We start from the raw sequence: 27,338 nt of genomic DNA, 5'->3' as shown, positions 1-27,338 counted from the left end.
GCTGTACCAGCCACATGGTCGCTCCCAGTCCAGGTGGCTGCAGCCATGCGGCCACTCCTGGCACTGGTCCCCACCACAGGGTTGCTCCCAGTGCTGATATAGCCTCCCCACTGGCACTGCTGGAAAAAGTACCAGCGGGCTCCCAGGTGAGGGGCTTGGCAGCCCACTCAGCACCCCTCAGGGACAGAAATGTCAGCCAACTTGGCCACGTGGGCCAGCCCCGAAAGTCATTTGTTTGAAGGCTGGAAGCCAAGAGAGCCTTTCCCGGGCTTTTGTTTGTTTTAAAATGTGTTTTCCATAGAGGTGTGTTCAACTCTTTTAAGTGGTTTAACCGGGTTTCAATCTTCAAACCTAGCCAGCTCATTGGGTCTGCCAGTTCCCCACAGGGAACCACTCCCCCAGCTGAAAACCAAACATCATTAAACCATGACAGAAGCCATTTCCTGCTCTTCTAGACCGTCAGTGCAAGAGATTTCAAATCAGCTTCCCAAGACAGTGGTTCCAGAAAACCCAGTGCATTCACCTCCCCTTCCACTCAAGGCCTTGGCTCCGACTGCCAGCCAGGGTATCTCTTTGTGGGGTCATGGTTTTGTTGTTGATATTCCTAATGGACAGACAATTGTCCATTAACTACTAAAATGAAACTCTCTGGTAATTTCCTTCCAATACAGGTTTAGTCCTACAATTTTAAATAAATTCAATTAAACATCCCAGCTTTGAATAATTCAATTTTAAATAAATTCTCTGAAGGGAACAGGGTCTATAGAACAGGATTACATGTGTAAGTCTTACGTGGAACTTTTCTTTCTATAAAATTTATTCTTCTTTCACTAAAGAATTAAACTGCTGAAATTTGGTGCTCCCTGCACTGCAGTAACCCAAATTTCCCTGTATCTTTCCTGAACAGAGAGCAGCCATGTGCACGGGGAAGTGTTCAAAGTGCATTGGGATCACCCTCTTCCCACTGGCAGTATGTGCCATTGTCTCCAACATTCTCCTGTACTTCCCCAACGGACAAGTACTGCAGCTCAGCGAGATAACTGATTTGGTCTGGTTTTTCCATGGCATTCTGGGAGCTGGGATACTGGTAAGAGATGAATGTTTCTTGTGAGTTTTGTTCTGCTTTGCTTTAAATTTGGGGCCAAGAAAACCTCCATTAAAGAAAAAAGAAAAGGTCATAAAAACGTGTTTTGCATAAACATGTGAACAGTTTAAATAAGTTGGGTATGTAACTGAGAAAATGCATTTAAGGCAAAAAAAGTACCTAGTCAAAGATAGAACATTCCTGAAATAAATATCAAGACACCAAGTTAGGAAGAAGTACTAGGCCTGACTGCTCTCTGTGGAGAAGTGTTACACAAGTGTTCATTCTCCAAGACTGAAAGCAAAGGTGAGGTCCTAAGATCAGCTGGAGGTGAGGAGTTTTCACTATTGTCTGCACCCCCACGTTACTCCTTCAACTAATTTTATGTACACACAATTCACCAAAACATTAAGGGAAAAACTGAAACACGTTTCAACAGGTGTTAGTTTGAGACCCAGCTAACACTTTACAAATGTGGAGCTGCAAATGGCTTAATAAGATGAATGTCTCCTGTTCCCACACTCCCACCCACCTTCTTTCGGGTTGGATCTGGTTTGAATGTGCTCTTCTGTAACTAGTTCTGCATTCCAGGTCTCAGGAAAGACCACTTTTATGTGAATATCCATGGCTAGAAGGGAACATGTTGGGGAATATTTATCTTTCCAGTTCATCATAAAGTCTGCTCCCTTTGTGCTCTTTCAATTATCTACCCAAGTGCAGTTAAAAAGCTGAGCAAGTAACATATATGACTAGTACTGGGCAGATGGCAAACTGTAACAGAGCTGGCCAAAATATAAAAGAATGTTTAAGAATAATTAACTTAGAAACAATAAATCTCATTCACAGTCAGACTATGATGCAGCTGCCACTTAAGTCTATGGAAAGCCTGCATGGATCTGGTTCATACTCTTAATTCCTGAAGAAGAAACATGGTATAAGATTATTCAATAAACTGCTCTCCACCAGCAGCTTGTCTGCTCCTTCTTGTGGCTACCACTTGGGCCTATTACTCATGGTGAGCTTGAAAATAAGCCTGAGTTTGTAGAAGGAAGAAGTGGAACTACATGAGAGACCTTGTGGAAAATTTGGATCACTGCAAGCCCAGGAGTCATTGGCGTTCAATGAAAGGAAAGGCAGATGTTAGATGTGAGAGCATCATCGGCTCATTGAAAACGTGCCTTCTTTTAAGGCTTCCACACAGACTTGCCTGTGGCCAGCACCACATACATCAAAAATGAGAACAGCTAGTCAGAGGAAAGGAAAAATTTGCATTGACCTGCAAAACATGGCATTAGGAATAATTATTGATCCACAAACAATGTTGTTGAGCATACACATTTTCCAGAAAACAGCATGAGAAATGCCCACAGGGTAAGGGGAAAGAAAGCATTATCATCAGCTCCATCTTCCAGGTGCCAGAAGCACAGGAAAATGAAGACTGGCTTCTTGGTGTCTTTAGGAGTTAAAATAAGGGACGGGATGTCCTATGTCTGAAGTCTGGTCCATATCCTGACACTACAGTGAGGAAAGATGAAGCTTCAATACATTCCCCCATGCACCTGGCTTCCTCCCAAAGAAAACTGAGGCAAGTCATGACAATAGGTTGCCTGATCTTGGAAAATCTCCCCAACACTAGGATGCAGCCTCCAGAGTCAAGTCGGTGGGAGAAAACAGCCTGGTTTAGCTCTATGAGCCAGTAAATCTCCCTCCACCTGGGAACTTAATCTGTAGACTGATACCTAGATCATCAGCACACTCTTTGGCTAAGTAGTCAGCTCCACCCTTTCCTCCTCCTCTGCTGAATCTCTAATGGAAATTACATGACATGAAAACCTCTTAGTTTCCTTATTTCAAATATTTAGGATGTCAAGAGAGTAAGACTGGCTCTATGTGTCATAGTAATGTCTTTCCTCATGGAAAGCCTGTGTGCAACACAAGGAAATGCCTGACTGAGCCGTGGCTCACACACAGCTCTTGTTTTACTGACAACAGCCAAACCCAGCAAATTCTCATTCCCATGTCAAAAGGCAGGTATTTGTAATCAGGCACTGCATAAAAAGAAAGCTGCCAAGCAAATCCTTCATCCTGAGCCAGGCTAATAGAGGGCACAAAAGTTTTTGCCGCTTAGATGGGAAGCCTCGAAAGAAAAATTACAGCCCTTGAGGAAAAGGAGTGTTGGTTTGATGGGCAGAGGTACTAACTCTTCTTCTGAGTGCCAGATAGTTGAATGCTGGGGCTGAGGCTGCCTTGGGGACCATTCAAGATCATTTAGGAGCGGACTTCTTTGCAGGAAAAGGAGCAAACCTCTTTTTAACCTCAATGCTCTACTTCTGCAGGCTTCCAGATGTGGTCCAGCCACCACTGTAGGTGCTGTAGGTTGCCTCTGGCGTATGCATAAAAGGCAACAGAGAATAAATCCTTTGAAAAATATTTAGGAGCCTACAAATCTAAGCAAGTTTCATAACATTGTCCAACACTCTTCACCAGAGATATTCACACTACACACATAAATTCTCTGGGCTTTGTTCATCATGGTCATTCTGCTCTTCCTGCCCTACTTGAGAAAAAATCTTACCAGCATCTAATCAGGCCATTTTTACCATTTTTATGCTTTTTATGATTGATTATGTTTCTATGATTGCTTTTATGGTTTTTTGATTGATTGATCGATTAATTCAGTGATTGACTGATTGATTTGGGTTCTCCTTCTTTCATTAACTTTATGGTAACCATTTCCTACTTTCTTACATACTCCTTTACTTGTGCTGCTCTTTGGGATGCTTTAACCAGCACTGGTGTGTAGAGACAAGGCAGTGGGAGTGTGCTGGCTGAACAGCCAGACCCACAAAAGCTTTCTTGCCCTCTGGCTACCAAACTAAAGGCAACTTTTCCTAACTCCAGAGTATCCATAAGGCAGCATTATGTCCCGAGTCATAGATGGATGGTTACTGACTGCGTTGTATTGGTCCAGCTCCACCTGATAATTACCATGGACAAAGGTGATGTGAACTGGAAGTTCCCTATTGACTGAAGTCCTTCTTGTAGGTATTCCAGAAGTTTAGCACAAAAACAAAACAAAACCAAAACAACCCACCCAAACTGAAGTCAGATCTGTTTCAAGAAGCTCAAGGCTGATTTCCTAATTATAATCCAGAGCAGAATGTTCAGGAGGTTTAAACTGACATAATTCTTAGTCCAGCTATGTATCTTTTCAGGGCAGAAATTCAATTTTCTCAAAACTGACACATTTTTTTCCAAACAAAAAGCCCCCAGCAATACCGTGCTGAACCTTTTTCTACCCTGTAGAAAGCAGTACAGCTTCAGCAATCAGAATTGATGTACCAGCAATTTGCCAGACAACTCTAGCTGTAATCCCACACCTATTTCTGAGTAACTCTTCAGCAGCACCAATATCCAAGCAGGTGTGACTCCCAGAGAAGAGTCAGAAAGTGACTTATATTTAAAGAACATGATGCCCAAGCTCTTAGAATTTAAAAGCCACCCCAGCAGGAGTGCTGCACACCAATTCAGCCTTTGTTTTTCTTGCAGGTTATTTTGCCAGCATTCATGATGCTGGGAGCAGGCGGAGCGGGATGTTGTGCTAACAGATGTGGGGTAAGTGGATATTTATGTGTTGAAATGGCACTATAGAGTTTGTGCAATAGCTTTTTAAATGGCTGCTCAGCAGGTGGAAATGTGCAGTGACAAATCATCACACCACTCTCAGCAGCCATGTCAGGGAAACATAGAAGAGGAGCTTGATCTGCAGGGTCCCTGGGCTGGGGCTGAGAGCTCAGTTAGCCAACAAGAACGTTATGATGTTGCAGCTGCTGATATGAGGGAAATCAGCCAGGGCTGGTGCTGGAGCCCTTAGACACAATGCTGAGGGCAAAGGGGACTACATCACATAAAATAAAACGTGGCTCCAGCTTCCCCTGCTCAAGGCAATCCTAAAGACTAAGACAGTTGCCTGCTTCCACAGAGTCCTGTTTCCTCCATACCCTTCCATGGCAATCTGCTTACCCACAGGTTCATCCCTGCTTTTCTCTGTAGGTCCCCTATTTGCAGGTCCATGCCAAAAGCGTGAGCTGCTGCATCTGGCGCCAAGGAGCCAGCACTGCTTCCTGCAGTTCTGACTAGTAGCTCACATGTGCCCAGATGTTAGGCATGTGAAATATGAAAACACAATTTAGTATCTCTGACATCTAAAGAAAGGCCAGAGAGATTATTTTCCTTGATAATTAAGAATATTATAAAGCAACATATTATAAAGGCATCTCCATTCATCTTCAAGACCTGGGCACAGACTTCTGTGTGGCTATCATTATTGGTAAGAATAAACTGACTTGGAAATTTTTTTGAGTTTGCATCCTTCCCAGAAGCAGCCTGGAATGAGAGATTTCATGCAAAAAAGCATGTCTCTTCTGTACTCTTCAATTAATATTTAGTCTGATCCATGAGAAAACCTTTGCCTCTTTAAAACATTTTACTTATATTAATTCATTATTCATAATACCAAAATAGCATTCTTTATTAGGAAGTCAGCAAGCACATCCCAAAGGACATGTCATTATATTGATTCTACCAAATGTCACGTGTACAGACAGGATGCTAACAGTGGCCAAGCAGGCCAGTTGCAGGGCTGGGGTGAGATCCTAGGCACCCTGCAAACGGTGCCTGAGCCAGCTGCTTTGCCTGATTTTTGAGTGATGTAGAAAGAAGTGATGAAAGACAGCCACAGTAGTGGTTCCTACACTCACTGAATCTGGTAAGTAACAGGGGGAAGTCCAGCTGAACTGAGGAGGGGAGTTCACAAAACATCTCAGGTGTCTCTTCTCCATCCTTCATCCCAGCCCTAAATATTGCAGAGGCAAGAGTCAAACTTCCCCAGGCTGGCTGGCTTCGCTCCCCAGCCCAACAACACAGGTGGCAGCAGTGTCATCCAGCAGCCCACATCCACAGACCCATCATGATCCTCCCTTCTCCCACTCCTCTTTCACTGAGTCATTCCTAGCGGCAGTACATCAATGCCAGATACCCTGACTGCACCTTCCCATCACTGATTGGTGACCTACAGGCTATTCCTCCTCTTCTTTATTTGCTGTTATGGAGGAATAAAGTAGACATTAAGAAAGTAATTTGATTATTCACTGTGATATTTTGTAGAATCAGGAGAATCACAGAATCATTAAGGCTGGAAAAAACCTCCAAGTTCGTCAAGTCCAATGAATACCACCATGCCCACTAAACCGTATCAGAAAGTGGCTGATGGCCAAGTGATGAAGCTACCCAAACCAAACTGGAAAATAGGCTTAGTGAGGACAGTCTATCTATGAAATTGCTGTCTTTTTGAACACACACTCCTCTGGAGTCATACACTCAGTGAGGGGGAAAGGGTGAAACTCTACTCCCTATGTTTTAAATAGACTGTAGCTCAAAATAGGGATGAGACTGGGATATGAACAAAGAGTGAGTGGCTGTGAACAACACTAAAAACAAGTTTACCCTGCACAGCTCCTGGGGAAGTGTTTTCCAAACATTCAAAAAGAGGTGCATGTTAGCAGGAGATAGGAAAGCTGGTGATCTGCTTGTTCAAGGGAAGAAATCTCAGGCAAAATCTGCTTTGTGGAGAGTGGAAGAAAATGCACAGACATCCACAGCAGGGGTGCTCAGATGCCCTGACTGTAAGGGCTGTATATGCAAGACAGGGTATGGAATGAGGCCCTGGAGAGCAGAGGACTCCTGGTATTGGTTCAAACATTCACAATATCAGCAGCCTCCCAAAGTGTCAGAGCTCCTTGGGAGGCAGGATGAAGCTAAGGGGTCCCCAACTACTTCTAGCTACTGGCAGAGAAATAGCTCTCATGGAACTACTCAGGAGCCTCTGTAATCCAAAGGTTAGTTTGGGCACCTTTCTGCTTTGGACATCTTAGGTATAAAATGATAACTTACACTGAATACTCAGAATTGCTTGACATATTAAAAAAAAACAACAACAATGAATTTAAAGCATTATTACTGATCAGAATTATTGCTCAATCAAAACATAATATTTTCCTCAAGTCAGGGACTCTGTTCTATTTTATTTTGCACAATTCCTGGTTTAATAGTTTCAGACTTCATCAAAGCCTTTACACACTGCCAAAGTATCTCCAACAGTAATAAAAATTACTATGTTTCTCATTCACTTTGGTGAGCTTTCCAGTTCTTGGTGATTACATGCTATGTTAAGTTTTTAATTAATCAACTTTAAATTATTCCTTACAAACATACATCAATGGTTTCTTGTCCTTGCACCATAGAGTAATGAATTTGAAAAGTAATAGATTTAGAAAGCTTCAGTGTCTTGCAGCTTAACACGTATACATCTGAAATAATCCACTGCATTGGTGTGATGAGGAAAAAAGGCCCACGCAAAATACAGCTTCTCTCATTGCATCAGCAAACATATACTCCAGTATTTCTAAGTCTTCCTTACGAGTTACTGGTAGAACAAGAATAGCCATAGCAGCTTTCCAGACAAACAAACCTAAGCAAAGATATCCAGATATACAGATAAAATAACAATTCCATCAAAAAACCAAAAAACCGCTTCCAGACAAAGAAACAGAGAAGAAAGAAATGTATATGGAACAAGAACCAGGGTAATAAAGAGCAGCACAAGCTGGGACAGGAGGAACTTGTTAACTTCACCAAAGTAGCTGATGCAAACATTCAAACACTAAATTCTAAGAGTCTTCATCAGCTCACCAGGGACAATTCAATTGCATGAAGGATAAAGAAGTGAAAATCAGCAAAAATTATCAGCAAAACCTTTTCAGCAGTACAGAAAAGGGCAACATCATGGGAAACAAATTTCACCACACTCAAGCATCTCAGCTTAGGCCTCCTGTTGCAATTAAGGTCACAAATGAGGGAATATTTCAATGAGAAGTACAACTAGGGAAAATGCTGAAAGTTTGAGATGATGAAATGTTTAATAAATTTTTGGATTTTAACAGACTATGAGGCAAGACTCCAGAAAAGTCTCCAGATCAGTAGATAAAATGGGAAAATGCCGCAGCATGTCTAGAAAATGCTGAGGAGAGCCAATCTAACAGCTACAACAACTTCAGACTCCTCTTTCAGTGACAAGTCTCTGTCTAGATGATCTTGTACACAGTAAGGGAAATAGTTGGGATGAGGCTAGTCATACAGTCAACAGATTCCAAATGAGACAATCATGTGACAGAGCACAGTCATAACAGATAGCACTGACAAGTACTACTAGTACTAAATGCTATCATAAAACATTGTAATACCAAAAGATCATTTGACTTTACCTTCATAGTTATCTTCAGGATGCCCTGTACTGCTATGCTGTACTAAAATGATTTGTTAACATAATTAAGATCCTTCAACCAAGAAGCAGAATGCATAGTTGAAGTAAATGAGAAAACAAGTGAGGGAAAGTGATTCATAATAGGTAGGAGTCTTAAAGACAGTATCAGTCACTCACCTTCACCACAAGACATGGTTGGTGATCTTATTGTGAGAGAGTGCATCAGCTGCAACCCAGACACTGCTTTGGTCCAGGACAATAGACTAAATTACCTACATTTTGCTGACAATGGAGCTCTGCTAAGAGGCAATTCAGCCAACATGCAGATAAAGACTAAATAAAGGGTATCCAGCTTTGCTAGAAAAGACTGAGTTGTTAATCAGTCATGATTAAATAAATCCCTTAAGAAATCCCAGCAACTTTTAACTCAAGGATTGCTTTAGAGGCAAAACAACACACTAAATTAGCCAATTCACAGACCAGTATCGTGCAAGGTTCTACAGAAAGCAGTCAGCTGGCAAGCTGGAAACTGCATTCACCAGCTTGAATGTGTTCAGACAGTGAATAGACTTTTCAAGGCTTTGTCAAAAAACTCCTACCTGGATGGTGGGTATTTCCATTTGACTCTGTAGTGCAGTGGTCTGTGGAACAACTGGGACTAGCAGAAGGTTTCTACCTGCCTTGTTGGCTGTCGGATTTCCCCTGGTATTTGCTGGCAACAGGGAATTATGAGACTTGAGATACTTGGCTTCAAACCTGAGTAATGGATGAGAGTATTTTGTATGTGCTTCTTTGGTCATGCCACTGCCCTGACTTTAAAGCATGCCTGCTGCATTCTCCCTGCTCCAGGTCTTCTCCTGGCTCTATCAGTCTGCTCCAGAGTTTCTTCCCTCACTTGGCAGAGTTGTGAACAGCCACAGCGATTCTTAACAAGACAATTGGGGAGCCTGTCCTAGATGCACCACCAGTAGCACCCTCCTGGGATTTTTGTTCCTATAGGCAAACAGCAACTGGATACATCCCATTCATTACTAGAAAACTATCCCAGAATTAAGTAAAGGTAACATTTCTGTGTGAGTGGCTGATGTAAAACATGAGTGCATTACATACAATTTGAAGTCATTGCTGGTTTGTTGCCACATGCAGCACAATTAGATTTCTCAACATGAGAAGTGGTAATCACGTGTCATGGTGTTGCAAAATGAAGGAAAGCAGGAATAAGAAAGGCTTTTTTGCATTCTATCAATGAGCAAAAAATAATGCATCTTCTGTTGCTTTTATACCTGGTTCAGTAGTTGCTTGCTTTTTTCAGTTGATGCAAGGGCCAAAAAAGATGAAGAGATGGAAATGCCGAGGCACGATACAGAACAAATCAATCCAGGACTGGCTTCATACTGGATTTTGAAAGAAAACTCATCAGATTCTTCATAATTGATAGCTTAAGCATAAAACTTATTCATAAGTTCTTTAACATCTAGGACAGCTACAAGAGTCAGAAAAAGTCAACTATCCTTTATTCCTACAAATTCAGTAGTAGTTTCAGCATAAAGTAAGCAACAAGAAAGAGAATTTTCCGCGTTCATTGTGAGCTCTCCATGCTACTCAAACCTCTGTGCACACAATGCTGAAGGTCTTTTCCCTTTCAGATGTTGCTGTCAGTGATCCTTTCTGTGCTGGGATTCGCAGGAGGAGCATATTGTGTGGTCATCTCTTCACTGGGACTTATTGGGGGTCCTCTGTGTGACACAGGTGATGGAGAATACCTCTATCCTTTCAGGAATGACACTCTAGAGTGAGTATGACTGACAGGCTCCTCCAGTTTCGCTTTCCTTGATCCCACCCCTATCTTTTTAAAGTGAACTTGGATTTTTTTGCAAAATCAACTGATGGTTCACCCTGTGTACACCTAAACTCACACTTCTCTGAGTAGCATGTTCCAGCTGGTCATCTCTTTGACCAAGGAATCATCCCTGCCTGAGTTTCATCTGCTAAGCTTGCCACAAACCCCTTGTGCAATTTGCACCATGCTTTCAAAACACCCGTGAGCTTTGACTACCACTGGAGTCAAAGGGAAATGTTTGCTTACTGTGCCACATTAATCTGTTAAATTGTCAAGAATTCAGCCAGCTCTACCTACTTCTGAAAAACAAAGTAAAAATCTTCTTTGAAGTCAACCTTGACAACCATCCTCTTCAAATCAGAGCTAGAGCTAATGAACAGACTGGGCTCAGATACCACAGCAGGAATGGAGAATGTGGAGACACATTTTAAAACCATTACAGACTTTTCTCTTTAGTTATTAACATAATTTTGCCATAAAACAAAGAGAAGATTCTTGTGCATGCAACAAAGTACGGATGTGGCTTTCCTCCCTAATAATCAATTGCATCTCTGCAAAGGAAATTCTGGGGTAAATCACCAGCTTTGACCAATTATAGCCTCATCTGAGACTCACTTTGTGCAATCAAGTTCAGAAAATAAAATGCCAGAAAACACAGAAAGCATTCTTAAGTTTTTACTTTCTAATACCTTGCCAATTATTTTCCTCTATCACAGAGACAATTATTTGTTTAACCAGACAACATGGAGTATTTGCAAACAACCTGAAAACATCATCCTTTGGAATATCGTCCTTTTCTCTATTCTCCTGGTCATCGGTGTGATTGAAGCTATTCTTTGTTTCATTCAAGTCATCAATGGACTCACTGGTTTCATATGTGGCACATGTATGAGGAGAAGAAAGGTTGGTATGCAGTAAAAAGGTGCTTTACATTCTTTCCAGTTTTATTTTTCAGGCTCTGGTAATGGTACATGAGATGAGAGATCTGCAGAGTCCCTGGACAAGCTCCTATGGGCAGTACAGATGCATTTGCACACTCTCTTTCTGTCTCTCACCTTATAGTCAGGGATAACCTGGTCCTCAGATTTTTCTAAACAGCAGACCAGTATAACATATTGATGTACCATTGCATGGTTCTGTTCCTATTTAAGAAGCCTTTTTGATGAAGTGTGATGGCCCTCCCCAGTATTTGTAAGTGAGAGACAAAAAGTAGAGATGTTTGAAGTTGGTCCAATGTAGTAATATTGTTATTTTACAGAATGGAAGAAAACATCTTCCAAATTTCATTTATTACTATTGCTTCCTTTTCATTGTTTATTTTCATTGTAGAGGATATTTACAGTAAGTCAGATACCCCCTGGAATACTAATAATCATCTTTAATTAATTGCCTTTCAGACAAACATTTCTGGAATGTGAATGACCTACAAGGAATGCCAAGACAAGCTCCGAACTGCCAATTCACATACAAAAAGCATAGTGCACTGTACTGTTTTACCTATGCGGGACAAAACCAAAAAAATGTTCAGGGGTTTCACAGGGCAAAATGATTTTTTTATAAAGAAGTCAGGGTGGAAAATGGCTGGATCATTTCAGTCTGAGACTCTATATTTTCATCTTTCTAAACATACCTGTTAAACCTCAGGTACTGGCAAAAAACATGAATCTATCTGGCCCTTACTGCTGTACTTGTGTGTAAAGCACAACAGTTCTCCGATAAAAAATCAGGACTTGCCCTCTCACATATGTGGAAATGGAGCTGTTGTTAATGTATACATTTATCAGCTGCATGAAGCAGGTGCTCTCTCGCTGATGTAAATATTGTCCCGCTCTCCCCAAATCCCACTGTGAGCTCACCTGTCTGTTCCTATTAATAACTGAGTGGGGCACTCACAGATTTGAATGAAGATGAGCAGAGAATATAACGAGCAGTGTTTGAGACAATGCAGAGGCAACTGAAGAACATGATTTTCAGCTTCTTTCTGCCACCCTGGAGCTAGATCCCCTTGCCAAAGCCCAGTGCACTTCTAAATCAATTCTTCAGGAGCACCTGAGAGTTGTGGCAGCCTTGTTGTGGGTCATCACAGACAGTAGGGTTTACAGCAAGAGTTTAAAATGCCTGGTTCAACAAAAGGGTGAAGAACCTCATGACCAATTTTACCTTCATGAAACTGCCTAAGAAGTTCACTATCTTCCACACAGGAAGGGCTGTAGGGCTGTTCTACAACAGAGCACATGGATCAAGGAATTAACTCACCAAAGATAAACAAAGATATATGTAGTAATTATGTGCAACTTAGTAATAAATAGAAGATATAATCTGAAGGAGGTAAATTGCATCAGCTTTAGTTTTTTAGCAGCAGTAATACCAACCAGGAACTGCATAATTCCCCATCATCAAGAGCCAGCTCTTGAACTTGAGCTAATGTCCGTGACTGGGAAGTTTCAGAAAACTCCTCAGTTCAGTGCCTTCCTCAAAGGTTAATTCTTGGACGTGAACTCTCTTTTCTCTATCAGCCAAATCGTGAAATAATCTTTACCCATCCTGAATGCATGTAGGCAGTTATGAAAAGCTGAATATATTTAAAGCACTTGGACCCTATTTTTCCTGATTTATTTTTTCTCAGAGTTGTCCATATTTCTGCACTGTAGCATGGGAGCAAGCTCTTTAAACACATTTATTGCAGACATACATGGCTACTTGTGCTGTCCTCTAATGCAGCACACAAAATACTTTACATTCTCGTTTATATAAAATGGAGAAGAAAATGTCAGTTGCCTAGATGAGGAGCTTATGCACCTTGAAGCATAGTTTCACCCCTAGAATCAGGAAATTGAACCTATAAAACTTAAATGCAACCTCTGTAAAGGAGAAAGCGTAAGACTTTTTGAAGTTTGCAATCCATCGCTAGGTGCATCCAAACCTGCCAGGAGGCTTTAAAAGCTCATGTTCATTGCCAGCAGTGAAGCATGGGCAGTGCAACCACGTACAGCAAACAGCAAACTAGGAAAAGTGTTAAAGGGGAAAAGGGAAATAAGGATATTCACATGTAGTCAGGTGGACAGAGACTACTGCATCAGCACAGGGGCTCTATGAAATCTTCACAGTCCTTAAATGCCTGTCCTTCCTCATCCCTTAGTTTTGACTGCCTGACTCCCACCCCTGGGATAAAACCACCTTTGGATGTGTTAACACCAGGAGAGGAAGAGATACCCACTGGCACATCTCCAGCACAGAAAAATAATTGCACTGTACTGCTGTCATCTGCTTGTTTCAGGCTGTCCTGCCCCAGAGATGTCTGTGTCCTCCTGGGAACAACCTCTGTTCCAGCCAACTGTGTGACCACTGGCCTCACTGATATGTGTAAATATTAAATATTGCTATTCTGAACTTATTTTTTGACTTGATGTGTGTGGTCTAAAGGACTTGTGAGTTCAAACTACCTCCAATAGGAAGATAAATGGAATAACAGAGAAAGCAGAGTTAAATTGTCTAACTTGAATCACCTTGAAGAAGTCTCTTCTAGGGTAGGCATCAAGATACAAAGGTCATGGAGAGAGGCAACCTTCCCCCTGCCCACACTGAAAGAGATGCTTAAGGCAAGTGGGAGGCATTGCCTTTCTGAGCAAGGTTCAGTTGTCCACCATGGCCAGGAACATCTATCCACCATGGACAGGAACATCTAGTGCCATTTGAAGTGCAGCAAAGAACCCACTCAAGATGTCCAGAGATTCAAGAGTCTCATCTGGAGCTAAAAAGCACAAAGGTGTGGATGACCAAAACAAACAGATGTCTCTTGCAAACACAAGGATGCTGAAAATTTGTTTAGTGAAAATACATAAAGGTGACTAAAATTATATGAAATTATTTCAGCACATGTTTTTTTGGATCCCCCAAATCACCTTTCCAATGAGTCAAAGCCTGTCCTCCCAGAATTGTCACCAGAGCCTTCTCCAGGAGCCAGCCAGCCCACTGCAATGGGGCAGCTCCTCACGTCAAGCAATGCAGGGAGACCTGCAAACCTAAGCTCTTCTGGTGATCAAGGCTTCAAAAGAAAATGTCTACATAATACTAAATCTAATAAAAACTTTGAACAGAGAGTTGGCTTAACTGAAGATAAGATGTTGTGCTTCAGAATTAGGATTACTACAGATTTTAAGTTATTGGTTTGGGGTTTTTTTTTCCAAATTGGAAATTGAATTCATCTCCTAGCAAAGGAAAAGAGCAATTTTGTCCTTGAAATGTTTTTTGCATTGTATACATGAAGAACTTAGTAAAACTAAGGAACTCATTTTTCTATATCTAACTTTTCTCTATATCCATCCATCCATCCATCCATCCATCCATCCATCCATCCATCCATCCATCCATCCATCCATCCATCTTTTCCATATCTATTAACTTTAAATAATTAATAGTAAAAAACTACCCGGATATAAAGACAAAAATATTTGTGTAATTTTGGTATTAATCCACTGTGCATTCACACTACATAGTGTGATTTAAGGATTTAAATATGTTGGGTTTGCATCAAATTATCCCTCTCCGTCCTGCATTTGAAACTCACACAGGAGATCAGCTACTTGCAGTTAGGACTAATTTGGAATAGGAGTAAAACTTTAGACCAAGGACATAATCTAAAAAATGTAAATTTTTGGAGACCAACAGCCCCATGTTTCAAGTGTCAGGATCAAGGACACAATCCAAATACCTCGGCAGGGAAGCACAGACTAGTTCACACCCTCTCATTTCAAGAGGAACTGTCAGTTCATTTTGATGCAAATGGCTTAGATGCCTCAGGCCCCCCGGGGCACTTGACGTTCTCGATTTTTTTGGCTTGCACAGCAAAGTAAACCAGTGAGAGGTTGAGCATTGCAGACTTCAGAGTGCCATGGCCTCTGCTCTGCTGTCCCAGTTGTAGTCCTGTGCCTCGGCTCCCAGGTGAGCTCTTCTGTGCAAACAAACTTTAAAAAATCCCAAAGGGAATTTTAAAAACCCTAAACCTTTCCAGACTCTCAGAGTGTTTTATTTCTTCTCCTACACAGCACCAGTTCTTTGGGGTTGTCCCTTTCCAGAGCAGTGACAGCCACCCTTCAGAAATGCCCTTCCCTGTAGGACCTTTCCCAACTGGAAGCACACCTTTTGTCCTAAGCCCATGGTCCACAGAGAGCCATCTAAAGCCCATCAGTAATAATGTAGCACTTTTAACCCAGAAAGGCAGAGCAAAAGCCTGGTCTTAGCCACAGAGGCCACTGCTTTGTCCATCCTTTTTTCTTCCTGTCATTCAGCTTCAAAGCTGGGTAGCTCATACAGTGCTTACTCTTACCAAGCTGTAAGTGCTCACTACAGTGCAGATAATTTCTACAATACATAGAAAACTTCCTTGGTACACAGCACTCCTCACTTTCTGTTTTTATCAACAAACCATGTCAGAGTCTGTTCCATCAAGGTCAGCTAATAAGGTGTAAGAGTTAAGAGGTCAGCTGAGTATGGTAGAGTCACGGAATGGTTTGAGTTAGAAGGGACTTTACAATCATCCAGTTCCAACCCCCTGGCACAGGCAGGCACACCTACCACAAGACTGTGTTGCTCAGAGTCCAATAAAGCTTTGAGCACTTCCAGGGATGGGATATCCACAACTCCTCCAGGCAACACGTGCCAGTGCCTCAGCACCCTCACAGTAAAGAATTTGTGATATCTAATCTAAACCTACCTTCTTTCAGTTTAAAGTCATTATTCCTTGTCCTGTCACTACATGCCCCTGTAAAAAGTTGCTCCTCAGCCTTCTTGTATTCCCTTCAGGTACTGGAAAACACTTGTATCCCCTAAGATCAGAACCATTGGAGATACACCAGAATATATTGGCTGCTATTCCAGGAGGGTAGCGTGTCTCCAACAGGGACTATAACCTCTGCTCAGCCAAGTGGGCGTCTCAGAGGTTTTGTAGCCTCTCAGGTGACACCAGCCATCTCTATGTGAGAGTTCAAATCAAGCTCTGAAACATCTGCTAGGTACAGTGACACTGCTCTGAGTTCATCAGTCTGAGACCTCTCCTCACTCTGTCCTGCCTCATGAGACTAGAAATAGGTCCATCAGTCAGCCCCTAAGATTTCTCCCCATGGGTTACTCCAGGAGTTTGAAGTGAGAAGTACAGCAGCTGGCACCCAAAGCTGCAGCCCCCCGTCTCAAAAGTCTCTTAATTTGTGAGATTTCTGTTCTTGTCCCCCTTAGAATAGATGCATTAGCTGAGAGTCATTTAAGGGCAAAAGAGTAGAATAACAGATTCAGTGAGGATCTGGTCTTCTTGGTATAAGCCTGTATTTTTACAATCCTTCTTCCTTGCACTGTATATCAGCAAAAAACACTCCAGATTCAGATTAACAACCTTACACATTCTCTTTGTCTAAGTGTCCTTCATCCTGTCATGTAATGTTTTCACTTACATTATGTCCTACCACATCTGCCCTCCACCCCTCTTGATCTTTAAATGACGTTTCTCTGGAGAATTTTATGCCTGACAATTTTTTGGGGTTTTTTCCCAAAGAGATGAAAAAAAGCAGGGTCAGTCCAGACATTCCCTGCAGATGTCAAAGAACAAATTCAAATCTTGCTTTGGGCATATTGAATTTAGTCGACATGAAGGGTGCAAAGTCAGGTATGTCCTCCCAGGAGTGTCTGATTGCAGAGCAGGCTGAGACCTGGCTGCATTCACCCTCAACCACATGCACCTTCAACCTGTTTCTGTTCCTGCTTAAAAAATACACTGTTTTGCTTGTACAAAACTTAGTATGTATACACCGTTTTAAAAGTTTGTGGAATATTCATTTTGAGCAAGGAAGGCAAACCAGAGAAACCAATGGCTCCACCACCACTGGCAATGGAGCTGCAGTTTCTATGACCTTGTAGCAGGTTCATTTAAGGTGGAAGGGAGTGTATCTAATTACCAGCCCAAAAAATGTGCCTTTAAAATGCACACTGTCCCTTTTTGTACTGAAAATAATTTTGCATTTAAAATAATAATTGACTTTAAAAAAATTTAAAGTCATTGCTCAGTGCAAATAGCATTTGATTATAAATATAAAGGAATATTTCTCCTAAGGAAGGTTAAATAATCACCCGGTTGTCAAGCTTTTTCATCTCTTTTAAGTTTCACTTCTTTTTAAGCACTAATTATACAGTCTTCCCACCAGATCACTGCATATCTTACAGAAAACTTTACTTCCCCTTGTGCAGAGAGGTGTCACAGAGAGTATGGAGTTCCTGCACTTCTCCCCTTTTCTTTTCACAGCTATCACCTATGTGCCTGTGTGTTCCTACCATGTCCTGCAGATGGGATATGCTTAGCCTGTGCCACTGTCACTTCCATGCACAGCTACTCCTGTCTGCCTGCAGGAGCTGGCACACTGCAGAAAACCTTCCTACGGATTTGGTCTGTCACTCAAAGTGCATCTGAGAAGAAGACATCTGATATTTCCCCGTGGAAAGGAGTTACCCTCTCCACTGATGAATGAAGGCATCCAGGAAAGCCATACATGTACCTGAAAATGGGCAGATTTTACATAGAATTGGTTATAAAGAGCCATACGTGGACAGATGGTAAAGATTGGCAGAGCACCTAAAAAGATATTGGTGTGGCAATTCTATAATAAATGTACAATAAATGTAACCAGCTTAATTCCATAATGCACATATGAGGTTTTTTCCCAGAATTATTTCTGTTTACAGAGAGCTTCACAAAGTTTAAAAATCTGTATCATTCCTATAGTTTCACTGAAGAGTCCAACACCACCTCACTTTCCTACCACTTTACAGTGATTCCTTTGAGTATCATCATGTAGCTCCTTTAACTGGTCAATGGTAAATATTTTTTTACTTTTTCCGATGTTTATTTTGATCAGTTTAGTTTGATCAGCTGAGAGTTAATTTGGTCAACTTTAAACAGACTAATTCTTAGCCCTATCTTCTGCTATAGCCTTGTGCCTAGAACCCAGAGAAATATAGATTATCTTCATACCATTTAATATAGACAAAATATAACATTTTCCCTACTTTAAACCAGTCTGGCAATACCCCTCATATCAGTGTTCCATTATGCATGTAAACACTAATTCCTATGCTCTTAATCTTTGCTCCTCACAAAAATAAGATTGGATATCTACTGGAGAAGGGGGAAGGCTGCAGAATTACCAGTGTTTTCCCAAAGACTGAGACTCTGCATCCAGTTCTCCAGACTTCTGGGTTTATCACTCTGTTTCATGCTGCTTCTTTTGTGGCAAAGTCCAGCAAATACTCAGCAGTTTCTTTACAAGGCACCACTATTTCCACTGATTTTTTCTGATTGTGTACTCAATCAAAGAATATTATCATCACACCACTATTCCTCTCTATAACCTAAATTAAGCAACAGAAAATGGCTCTAAATATACCAGGCTTAGCATCTTTGAGTATATTTTTTACATTAACTTTAACCACTGGAATTTGGGCTTCTTGGAAAAGCAGAAAGGATCAGCAGAACAGGAACCCAACAGAGATGGCCATGGTTGGAGGCAGAAATATAAATGTTTTCATTGGATTGTTTACTGCAACAGGTAAGTTTTCTTAAAAGACTTTAAAATTCTTCTTAAAACACATGTATTGCATAGATCTGGGTGGCTGTTATTTCAAAGGAAGTGAACTCCTTTAATGTCAGGGTAGATTTTGCCCAAGTGTGACTTTAAAGGAGTATGGTTTCATGAATCATTTTGGGATGGATTCTTACAAACCTCTTTACACTGAGCAGAACCTAATGTTTATGTAGATTCTCTTAAATTAAAGAGATTCAATTAAGAGTTTAGTTAAGAGTTAAGAGTTTAATTTAATTTGACAAAAGAATACAACACTTTTCATTAAGGAGGTCTGTGGTCTTAATTGTGAACCAGTTTCTGTTATCCAACATAACAGAAGAATTTTACTCATAGAAAAGCCCAGTTCTGTCTGAAATAAATTGTCACTTATAGTGAGCATTGGTCTCTGTCTTAAAGAACTTCCCTCAACTTCCCTTTTCTCTCCTTGCTGCCTGGCATAATCTGAAATTTGCTTCCCTGGCCTATTTTTTGTAAAGGCATACCCCAGTGGCATTGGCTAAGACACTTAAAGCATTGTTGTAGGTTTGTTATCTGACTGCATTGCCTGTTTGCATTTGTTTTCCTTAATGTCTATTTTCTTAGACCCTGTAAATGATGCTCTTGAAGGAGGGCAATTCTACAAAGGCAATTCTATTTCCTCTAGCAAAAGTCTTCCTTGAGAAAAAAAAAGTAATCAAAAATTGCAATATTCAAATTGCCTCTAACTGTTTAAACACTGAGTTTTTCCATGCACACACAGATATCCATTCTTGAAGCTGGAAAATTATTCAGAGTGAGATTCTAATACTATTACCTATAGCTAGCAGCACATCTCTGTATGGCAGAAAACTTTGCAAAGAAACTAGAGGTGTGAGTAAATATTCATATAAGAAAAATGTTTACAAGCTCTCAGAGTTTTCTGCAGGGCTGGCTGAGAATACGTCTCTCAATTCTGACCTTTTCGTCTTTCATGATTACAGCCACCTGGGTTGGAGGAGCATATATCAACAGCATAGCTGAAATTGTCTACCTGCCTTCAAAAGGATTACTGTGGGTCCAGGCACCTGTGGGATTTGCCTTGTCCCTTGTTATTGGTAAATAATTCATGTAACTAGGACACATAAGCTTTAAAAATATATCATAGGGGTATATTAAGATATGTAACAGAATATAGGGTACATTTTAAATGTGATTTTGTTTTTTCAGTCTCCCATATATTGAGAAAAAGCACTTATAATGCTATCCTCCGAACTGAAACATAAGTTAGGGTAGCTTGGAGCTAGTGTAGAGTTTTGCCTGCTTGTAGTAATTTATAGGACAAAAATCTTATCTGAGGATTTGGAAAAATGTGTCTATGTGCATATTGCTTTTTTTCACATGGTCTGTAATTCACAGGCTATTGAGAGTAGTGGTATCTATTTTTTTTCTTGGAATTTCTGTGTGATGAAATAATAGTACCTTGATTTTTCCACTAAAATGCATACTTCTATGGAAGTATGGAAGACTACTGAGAGTAGTCTTCTCTCAGGATGAATGTGTTGTGCATCCAGTTTATGCCACTTTATAGCTGGTCAGTTTTTTGTTGAAACTAAGCCAAATGTGCAGTGTTCTATATCTGAGTTGCCATTTCTAACTCTGAGAATTACTGGACTCATGCTGATGTTCAGCTGTCTTGCCAAGACCAAAGTTGCTTTCAGGCCACATGGTGTTACACCATAACTCTCTAGGGACACAGGATGATGAAAGCAAGGAGACCTGTGCAGACCTTACACAGGAATTTCTAAAAGAACAATAACTTTTATTTTCAAGTCAAAGAAAAGACTCCAACTGACGTGAATATGAATCAGGCTTGCAAATATATTGCCAGCACTGCTTATATGAGTAATTCTTACTAATGAAACTGAGGAGTGCAGGTCTGATCCTGCAATCTTTGCACAGGTCAGTAGTGCCCAGACAAGCAGTCCTGTTGGCTTCAGGGTTAGCCATAATATGTATTCTTTTCTTTTAATGAGATGGTTGCACATCTGAGGTCCAGTATTTAGACAAAGGTGGGTGGGACTCAGCTCAATGTGCAGATTAAAACAATATAGTTCTGGGAATAGACAATGAAGTCACCAAAATGAAAAATGTAATCAGAAAAGGACCATATATCAACAGGTTGTATCACATGACCAAGGACAAAACTTTCCTTCCTTTTTAGCCAAATATGAGTCTTCAATGACTCACTCTGTCTACTGACATCTTCCACTGGACACTTTTCAGAAACTTCATGTCTTTGATTGGTAGGTCTTTGAGGATACAGAGGAGATTATGTATGGGTATCCACTGAGCTAAACTCCTGTTACAGTCACACAGGTATTTTGTGCCACTTGGGGTGCCACAGGGGGTTCTCTCTGGCCTCCAGTAGACACTCCAGAAAGTAATATAAAAAGCCACTCCAGAAAACAAATATATATTAGCTGTGAGCAGATATCCCTTATAAGATGGGACCTCTCAAATGGATGAAACCAAACATTTAGTGAATGAATGTAAACCCCTGGTGTCTGGTTGGCTGCATCATTCTCTAGGGTCCATTATATACAAATTTCACATTCACTAGGTGGGTCTGATATGCATATACCATATTACTCTCACCTCTTTTTTTCCCTGGAATATAGAACATGAAGAATTCTACCAAAATGTCATTACTGTCTGATAGGTGGTTACTTCTTTGTAAATCCAATGAGATCAAAAAATTATGTGACCGTGATGGACCCCCTTCAAGAAACTTATGGGAACATGATGGGAACCCTACTCTTCATTCCACCGCTGCTAGGAGAGGTGTTCTGGTTTGCAGCTATCCTGGCATCCCTAGGTAAATACTTGCTTTCCTGTTACATTTGTTGAAGGTCACATGGACTGACAGAGTATGATACATATTTGGGTTTTGTGGAAAGCTGTGCTTCATGTTTCCTTTTGTGAGAGGAACAAGCATTTTTTAATTCTAGAAAATACATTTTAAATTTTAAAACAATTAGTGGTATATATTCATTATGTTATAATAGAGAACTCTTCCAATATGAGTTTGTACCTTCCTCTTGTCTGTAGAAGAGCAGATGTAAAAAGGCAAAGTGCCTTGGCAATGGCCATGCAGCAAGGTGAAGCAGTAAGAGCAGGAAGGAATCATGGGCTCTCTCGAGTTCCCACTGTGCACACTCTCTATAGACTGCATTTTCCATACAATGCGTTGTACTGGCACCAGGGAAATAACATACCCTTCTTTATCCTGTATTCTGCACATATGAAAGCTGTCCTAAAATACTTGACTTCTGTCCTTGTCTGCAGGAGCAACAATGAGGGTCATCTTGGACATTGGAGGCTCTTTGGCTATCACCATCTCAGCATGTACTGTCATATTGTACACTCTGCTGGGAGGCCTCTACTCTGTTGCCTACACTGATGTCATCCAGATGGTTTTCATTACCCTCAGCCTGGCAAGTCCTGTGCATTTCTTTGGTACCAGTTTCCTAACTAAAGGGGAAAGTCCTTTAGTCTTCTTTTCAGCATGTCTCAGACCAAAAAATAACTTCCTTGACCTACAGTTCCCCTTTAGGAGAGCAGGTTTCCTGAAAAGTGTTACGGTCTTTATAAGTTTGTACCTAATGCATTTCAGACAGCACTCTACACGAGCCACTGGCCTTGCTGGGTGGACACAAAAAGGTCTGCACAAAAGTGAAGTTTGCAGAACCTGTCTAGAACTATACTGAATGGAGAGACATCTGTCTACAGGAAGTACCAATTAACCTGAATTACAGACTCATGTTCTTGATGATGCCATGAACCAGAAACGTGTAGACTTAGAGTAAGGAAGGGGGAGAAAGGAAGACTCTAAGTCTAGGTTTAATCTTATGTAACTCTGTGTTCTACATCTACCTTAATTTAAATCTCTGTTCTCCAAGAGCAAGGACACTGGGAAAATGGTTAACAACTTCAATTTCTATCCTAGTGGAGCTGTATCCCCTTTGCCCTGGCGAATTCTGCAACGGAAAGTATTTATTACACTGCAACCCATCAATCTTACCAAGACCCTTGGATGGGGAAGATAGAAAAACAATATCTTGGAAGGTGGCTGGATGACTTCTTCTACTTGGTACGGAGTGTTTATTGGACAAGTGGTTGGGAGGAGGAACTGTGAGGGGACTTTCTGCCTGGAAAGATTATTTTTACCAGCCAGGAGCCCCTACATTGCAAGGCCAGTTGACACAGGCTGGAGGTGTAAAACTGTCTCTCAGCACCACCTGCAGCCACCTAAATGGGTTGGGGAGACCCAGGGCTCAGCTGTGGAATAAAAAGAAGCAGCAGGGACACTCCATTCTTTACCCACATGGAGGAACATACCTCTTGGGTAAGACCATCCAGGCAGACAGTTCCTCTCCTAATGAGTACCTAATGAGTAATTTCCTACCTTTTGAAATGCTGGTCTTGTAGCCTCAATAGTGTGCTTTTAACATAAATATGTAAAATTCCCTCTATTTGAAAAAAATAATAAATTACGATTACATTACTTCAGGTCATCAGCAAGCACAGTGCAATTGGCTTCACTGCACAACACAATTTTTGAGTTACCAGTATAGCCAAGACTCCAGAAGGTTGTTCAGCTCTTACTAAACTGATTACAGGGACACACAGAAGCTTGCTTGGTGAGGATAGAATCTTCAGATTTTATCTGATTAATTCTGTGTGCTAAGAAAGTGAAAATTCTGGGTTTATTTTTCCATTTTAAAAGCAGAATAGCTAAGCTTTAGATTTATTTACAAAAGCTGTATTCCTGAAAAACTTTCCTTTCACTTCCTCTGTGCCCAATTCACAATTCCAAACTACCACTTTCCAGCTTTCTCCATCTGCCAAACCATTAACTTGCTTTCATTAAAATTTCACATCCATCACAATGAAAACAAAGGAAAAGAGAATTCTCAACTATCAGAAATATTATCCTTAAGAGTTAGAGCGGGGCAACATTTATGCACTTGAAATGAGAATTTGATAACACTAAAGATTATTATGAATGCAGCCTGGTGGGTACCACTGGTAACTGATGAATGTTTCAGGTGCTTGGGAGCATCCCATGGCAGACTTTCTTCCAAAGGGTGCTCTCTGCTGCCTCGACAGGACAGGCAAGGCTCATCTCCTACCTCTCTGGACTGGGGTGCTTTGCAATGGCCATCCCCTCGGTGTTCATTGGGGCAGTTGCAGCATCAACAGGTAAAACAAATCATTTGTCTGTGAGCAATCAACGTGGTTTTGGCAAAGGTGATTAAAACGGGATCCAAAGAAGTCCTGATAGACTTCAAATTACCCTGCCCCATGGTCCTTGACACCAAGATAGGTGAGCTGTACCAGAAAATGTGGAGCCCCCTGAGGTACATTGCACAGCTACTTACAGACATTTAAACTGCCCCAAAACCTATTCAAAGCTATTTCTTTATGATAAAATTACTTTTCCCAGGCTTTGTGCTGAGGAAAGATGAAGGCAGACTCTCTAAAACTCTGTATAATCCTATTTTAGAAGAAATTTTATGTTTCCTTCTGTCCATGCCTTAGACATTTAAGACCCTGCAATATTACTACAGATTATTGATAAGGTTCTTGCTGGAAGGAATCAAGAGGTTCAGTCCTGTAAACTCAGTCTCCATGCAGGGAATCAGTCCTGTGTTTGCTGTGAGCAAGGGTAAAAGTGCAGCCAGATCACTGAACATTCAAGGAAATTAGCTGAAGTCATGACTTCATCCAGTTCCCTTCTCCTCGTGAGCAGAGGTTGACCTTTAATTGAGCCAATTCTGGAATCACACAAAGCTCACCTATTTCTACAAACGCTACTGAGGAAAAGGGAAATTTTGATCTCCTAGCTGCATCATGCTGAGGAGAATCACAAATGTTCACAAAAGAACCCAAAGAAATTAATCTAAGTCCTAAAAGTGGGAACTGAGTGGATCTCAGTTCTTAGCCCTTCTGTGACTGGCCTCTGTGAAAAGGCAATTTCAAAGCCAGCAGAAATGTCTACAAAGGATTTGTTGTGACTTTTCCTTGTTTTGTTTTAAAGACTGGAATCAGACAAGCTACGGTCTTCCAAGTCCATTTGAGAGGGGGGAGTCAGTGATGATACTACCACTTGTTTTACAACATCTCTGCCCAGCATACATCTCCATCACTGGTTTAGGAGCCATTGCTGCTGCTGCGATGTCTTCTGCAGATTCAGCTCTTCTCTCCACTGGCTCCATGTTCGCTCACAATATCTACAGGAAAATCCTGAGGAAAAAGGTACCTGGTTGCAGCACTCAGTAGTTTTGGTGTCAGGAAAGGCAGTCTTGTTTCAAAGCTGCTTCTAAACCAGTCTGTGACTGGAGGTGCGTATCCTTCAGCTGCTGAACTGATTTCTGGAGACAGAGCTCAAAACATAAGCCAGGTGTTCATATCCTTGGTAGTGGTACCCATACTGGTGAGTTTTGCTCGTTCTAACATGACTAGTATAAAATTTGGACTAAGGTATTAACGGAAACAGCATAAAACCATGACCCTTAAAATCAGAGGGTCCCATCCAGGGGTGCCTGCCTTGCCTGGATGCTGGTGGCAAGTGGTGCCTGAAAGCTTCAAGGGCTTGGGGAGAAGCAGCCGAGGCCAGGGCAGTGTTGGTCATCCTGCCAGGAAACACCATGTATCTAATGCTGCAATCTCTGCTTTACAGGCTTCAGAGACAGAGGTGTTGTGGGCCATGAGGACCTCCATGTTGGTGTTTGGGGCCGGGGCTGCTGGTCTGGCTTTTTACTCCAGCTCTGTCTATGACCTCTGGTTCCTCAGCGGGGAGCTGGTGTACGCTCTCCTCTTCCCCCAGCTCTGCTGTGCTCTCTTTGCACCCAGCACAAACACCTACGGATCAGCAGCTGGCTTCTTGGTTGGGCTCCTGCTGAGGCTACTGGCAGGGGAGCCTGCCCTGAGCATCCCCCCTGTCATCCGCTACCCAGCCTGCTCCCTGGCAAACGGGACCTACAGCCAGCTCTTCCCCTTTAAAATGTTCACCATGCTTCTCACCTTGGGTACAATCCTTGCTGTTTCACACCTGGCCAAGGCTTTGTTTCAGAGAAACCTCCTCCCTCGCAGCTGGGATGTCTGCAATATCGTGGGGGGAGGCGCCATCCTCATCCCCTTGCAGCAGGTGGAGAAACAGGAACATTTGCCAACCACTGCACTAGAAGAGAACCATGGTTAAATGTGGGGCTTCATTTGAAAGGCCATGGTGTCTTCAGCAGTTAGAGCATGGCACAGAGAGCATCGCTCGTTGCTTTCTCCACTAATGATTTATTTAAATTTCTCACTAAGAAATAAAGAGGCATTCTGTTCATCCAAGAGCATGTGAGTTTGAATTCAGCAGTGATGAAAGTCACATGGTGATGGAGCACAATCTTGTGGTGGTGACCTCGGGACACCTTGGGCCCCAGCAGTGGTTGCTTTGAGGTGCCCCTGGTATTCCACCTGAAAGCAAAGCTATAATCCTGCTCCAACACTAAGGGTGTTCCCAAGTTGCATACTTTCCTCACCACAAAGAAGACAAATTAATGTCTGATAGATTGGGTATTCTTGATTAAAAAAAAAAAAAAAAAAAGTGAGCAGACCTGTTTCCATTAAACAGCAAGAGGTTTAGCATAATCATCCCTGGGGAGCACATCAAACCTCTGAAAACACAAATTATTGAAAGCAGTGCAACTGCCACAGCAGTGCAGCAGTAATATCAGTTCTGCACCATTTGTTGTATGCTTTAGAAAGCTTTCCTTCATACTGCAAAAGTTTTTGCATGTCTCTCCCCACTGCAGTATCTGTCAGTGGATCATTCAGCCTGGGAGTGTGTGAGACATCCCCTCTATACAACAGGAGGACAGCAACAGGTAAACAAGATAAAGCAACGGCCCTTAACTATTCACTAAGAAAGATTTACATAGCCACTATTTACAAAATCATAACCAGATAGAAAAGCAGAGATGCCAGACAGACTATTGGATGAATTTCATCTAAAAGCTGTTAAATCACTTGTGTCAAGGTCTTTCCCTAGCGCAGTGACAGGATGGTGTGTGATATACACAAACAGGTGTGTGAGAACTCAGAGGACTGTGACCACAGAAAGCTGCTGGAAACTGATCCTAAACTTTCCTGTAGGGGCATAAAATCCTAAAATCCTGAAGGCAAGATCCCAAAAGATTCAAGCCACAGATGAGTACAGAAAATCCCTCGATACTTTGCTTGCATAAGTTCTTAATGGCTTGGAAGAAAAGAAACCCAGATAAATAGTGAGTTTGGATTCTAGCCTGAAGTCTGATGGACTGAGAACATCCCCCAATGAGATGGATCATTAAGATGTGAGCTGAATTAAAGATTCAGGAGTATTCTATAGTAATGGCTGTCATTTTATACTTTCCTCAGCAGCTGTGCAGCATCTTACCGGGGTCAGTTGCAATCCACCCA

General features: G+C 41.6%; 2 protein-coding genes across 2 annotated transcripts; both read left to right on the top strand.

Moving 5' to 3' along the window:
* Positions 1 to 916: 916 nt before the first annotated feature.
* On the top strand, positions 917 to 11,663 carry LOC134057344 (transmembrane 4 L6 family member 1-like). The gene is made up of 5 exons (XM_062514336.1): positions 917 to 1,087; positions 4,634 to 4,699; positions 10,052 to 10,197; positions 10,962 to 11,148; positions 11,643 to 11,663. Exons 1-5 carry the CDS (start codon positions 917 to 919, stop codon positions 11,661 to 11,663), a joined length of 591 nt encoding a protein of 196 aa, XP_062370320.1.
* Positions 11,664 to 18,655: 6,992 nt separating this feature from the next.
* On the top strand, positions 18,656 to 26,782 carry LOC134057333 (high affinity choline transporter 1-like). The gene is made up of 8 exons (XM_062514326.1): positions 18,656 to 18,833; positions 19,829 to 19,942; positions 21,547 to 21,702; positions 22,173 to 22,321; positions 22,834 to 22,977; positions 23,936 to 24,089; positions 24,928 to 25,145; positions 25,570 to 26,782. Exons 1-8 carry the CDS (start codon positions 18,656 to 18,658, stop codon positions 26,089 to 26,091), a joined length of 1,635 nt encoding a protein of 544 aa, XP_062370310.1. The 3' UTR covers positions 26,092 to 26,782.
* The last annotated feature ends 556 nt before the right edge of the window (positions 26,783 to 27,338 follow it).

This window comes from Cinclus cinclus, chromosome 2, assembly GCF_963662255.1.
Source record: "Cinclus cinclus chromosome 2, bCinCin1.1, whole genome shotgun sequence".
Taxonomy (NCBI): Eukaryota; Metazoa; Chordata; class Aves; order Passeriformes; family Cinclidae; genus Cinclus; species Cinclus cinclus.
This window is presented reverse-complemented; position numbering and strand designations above follow the sequence as displayed.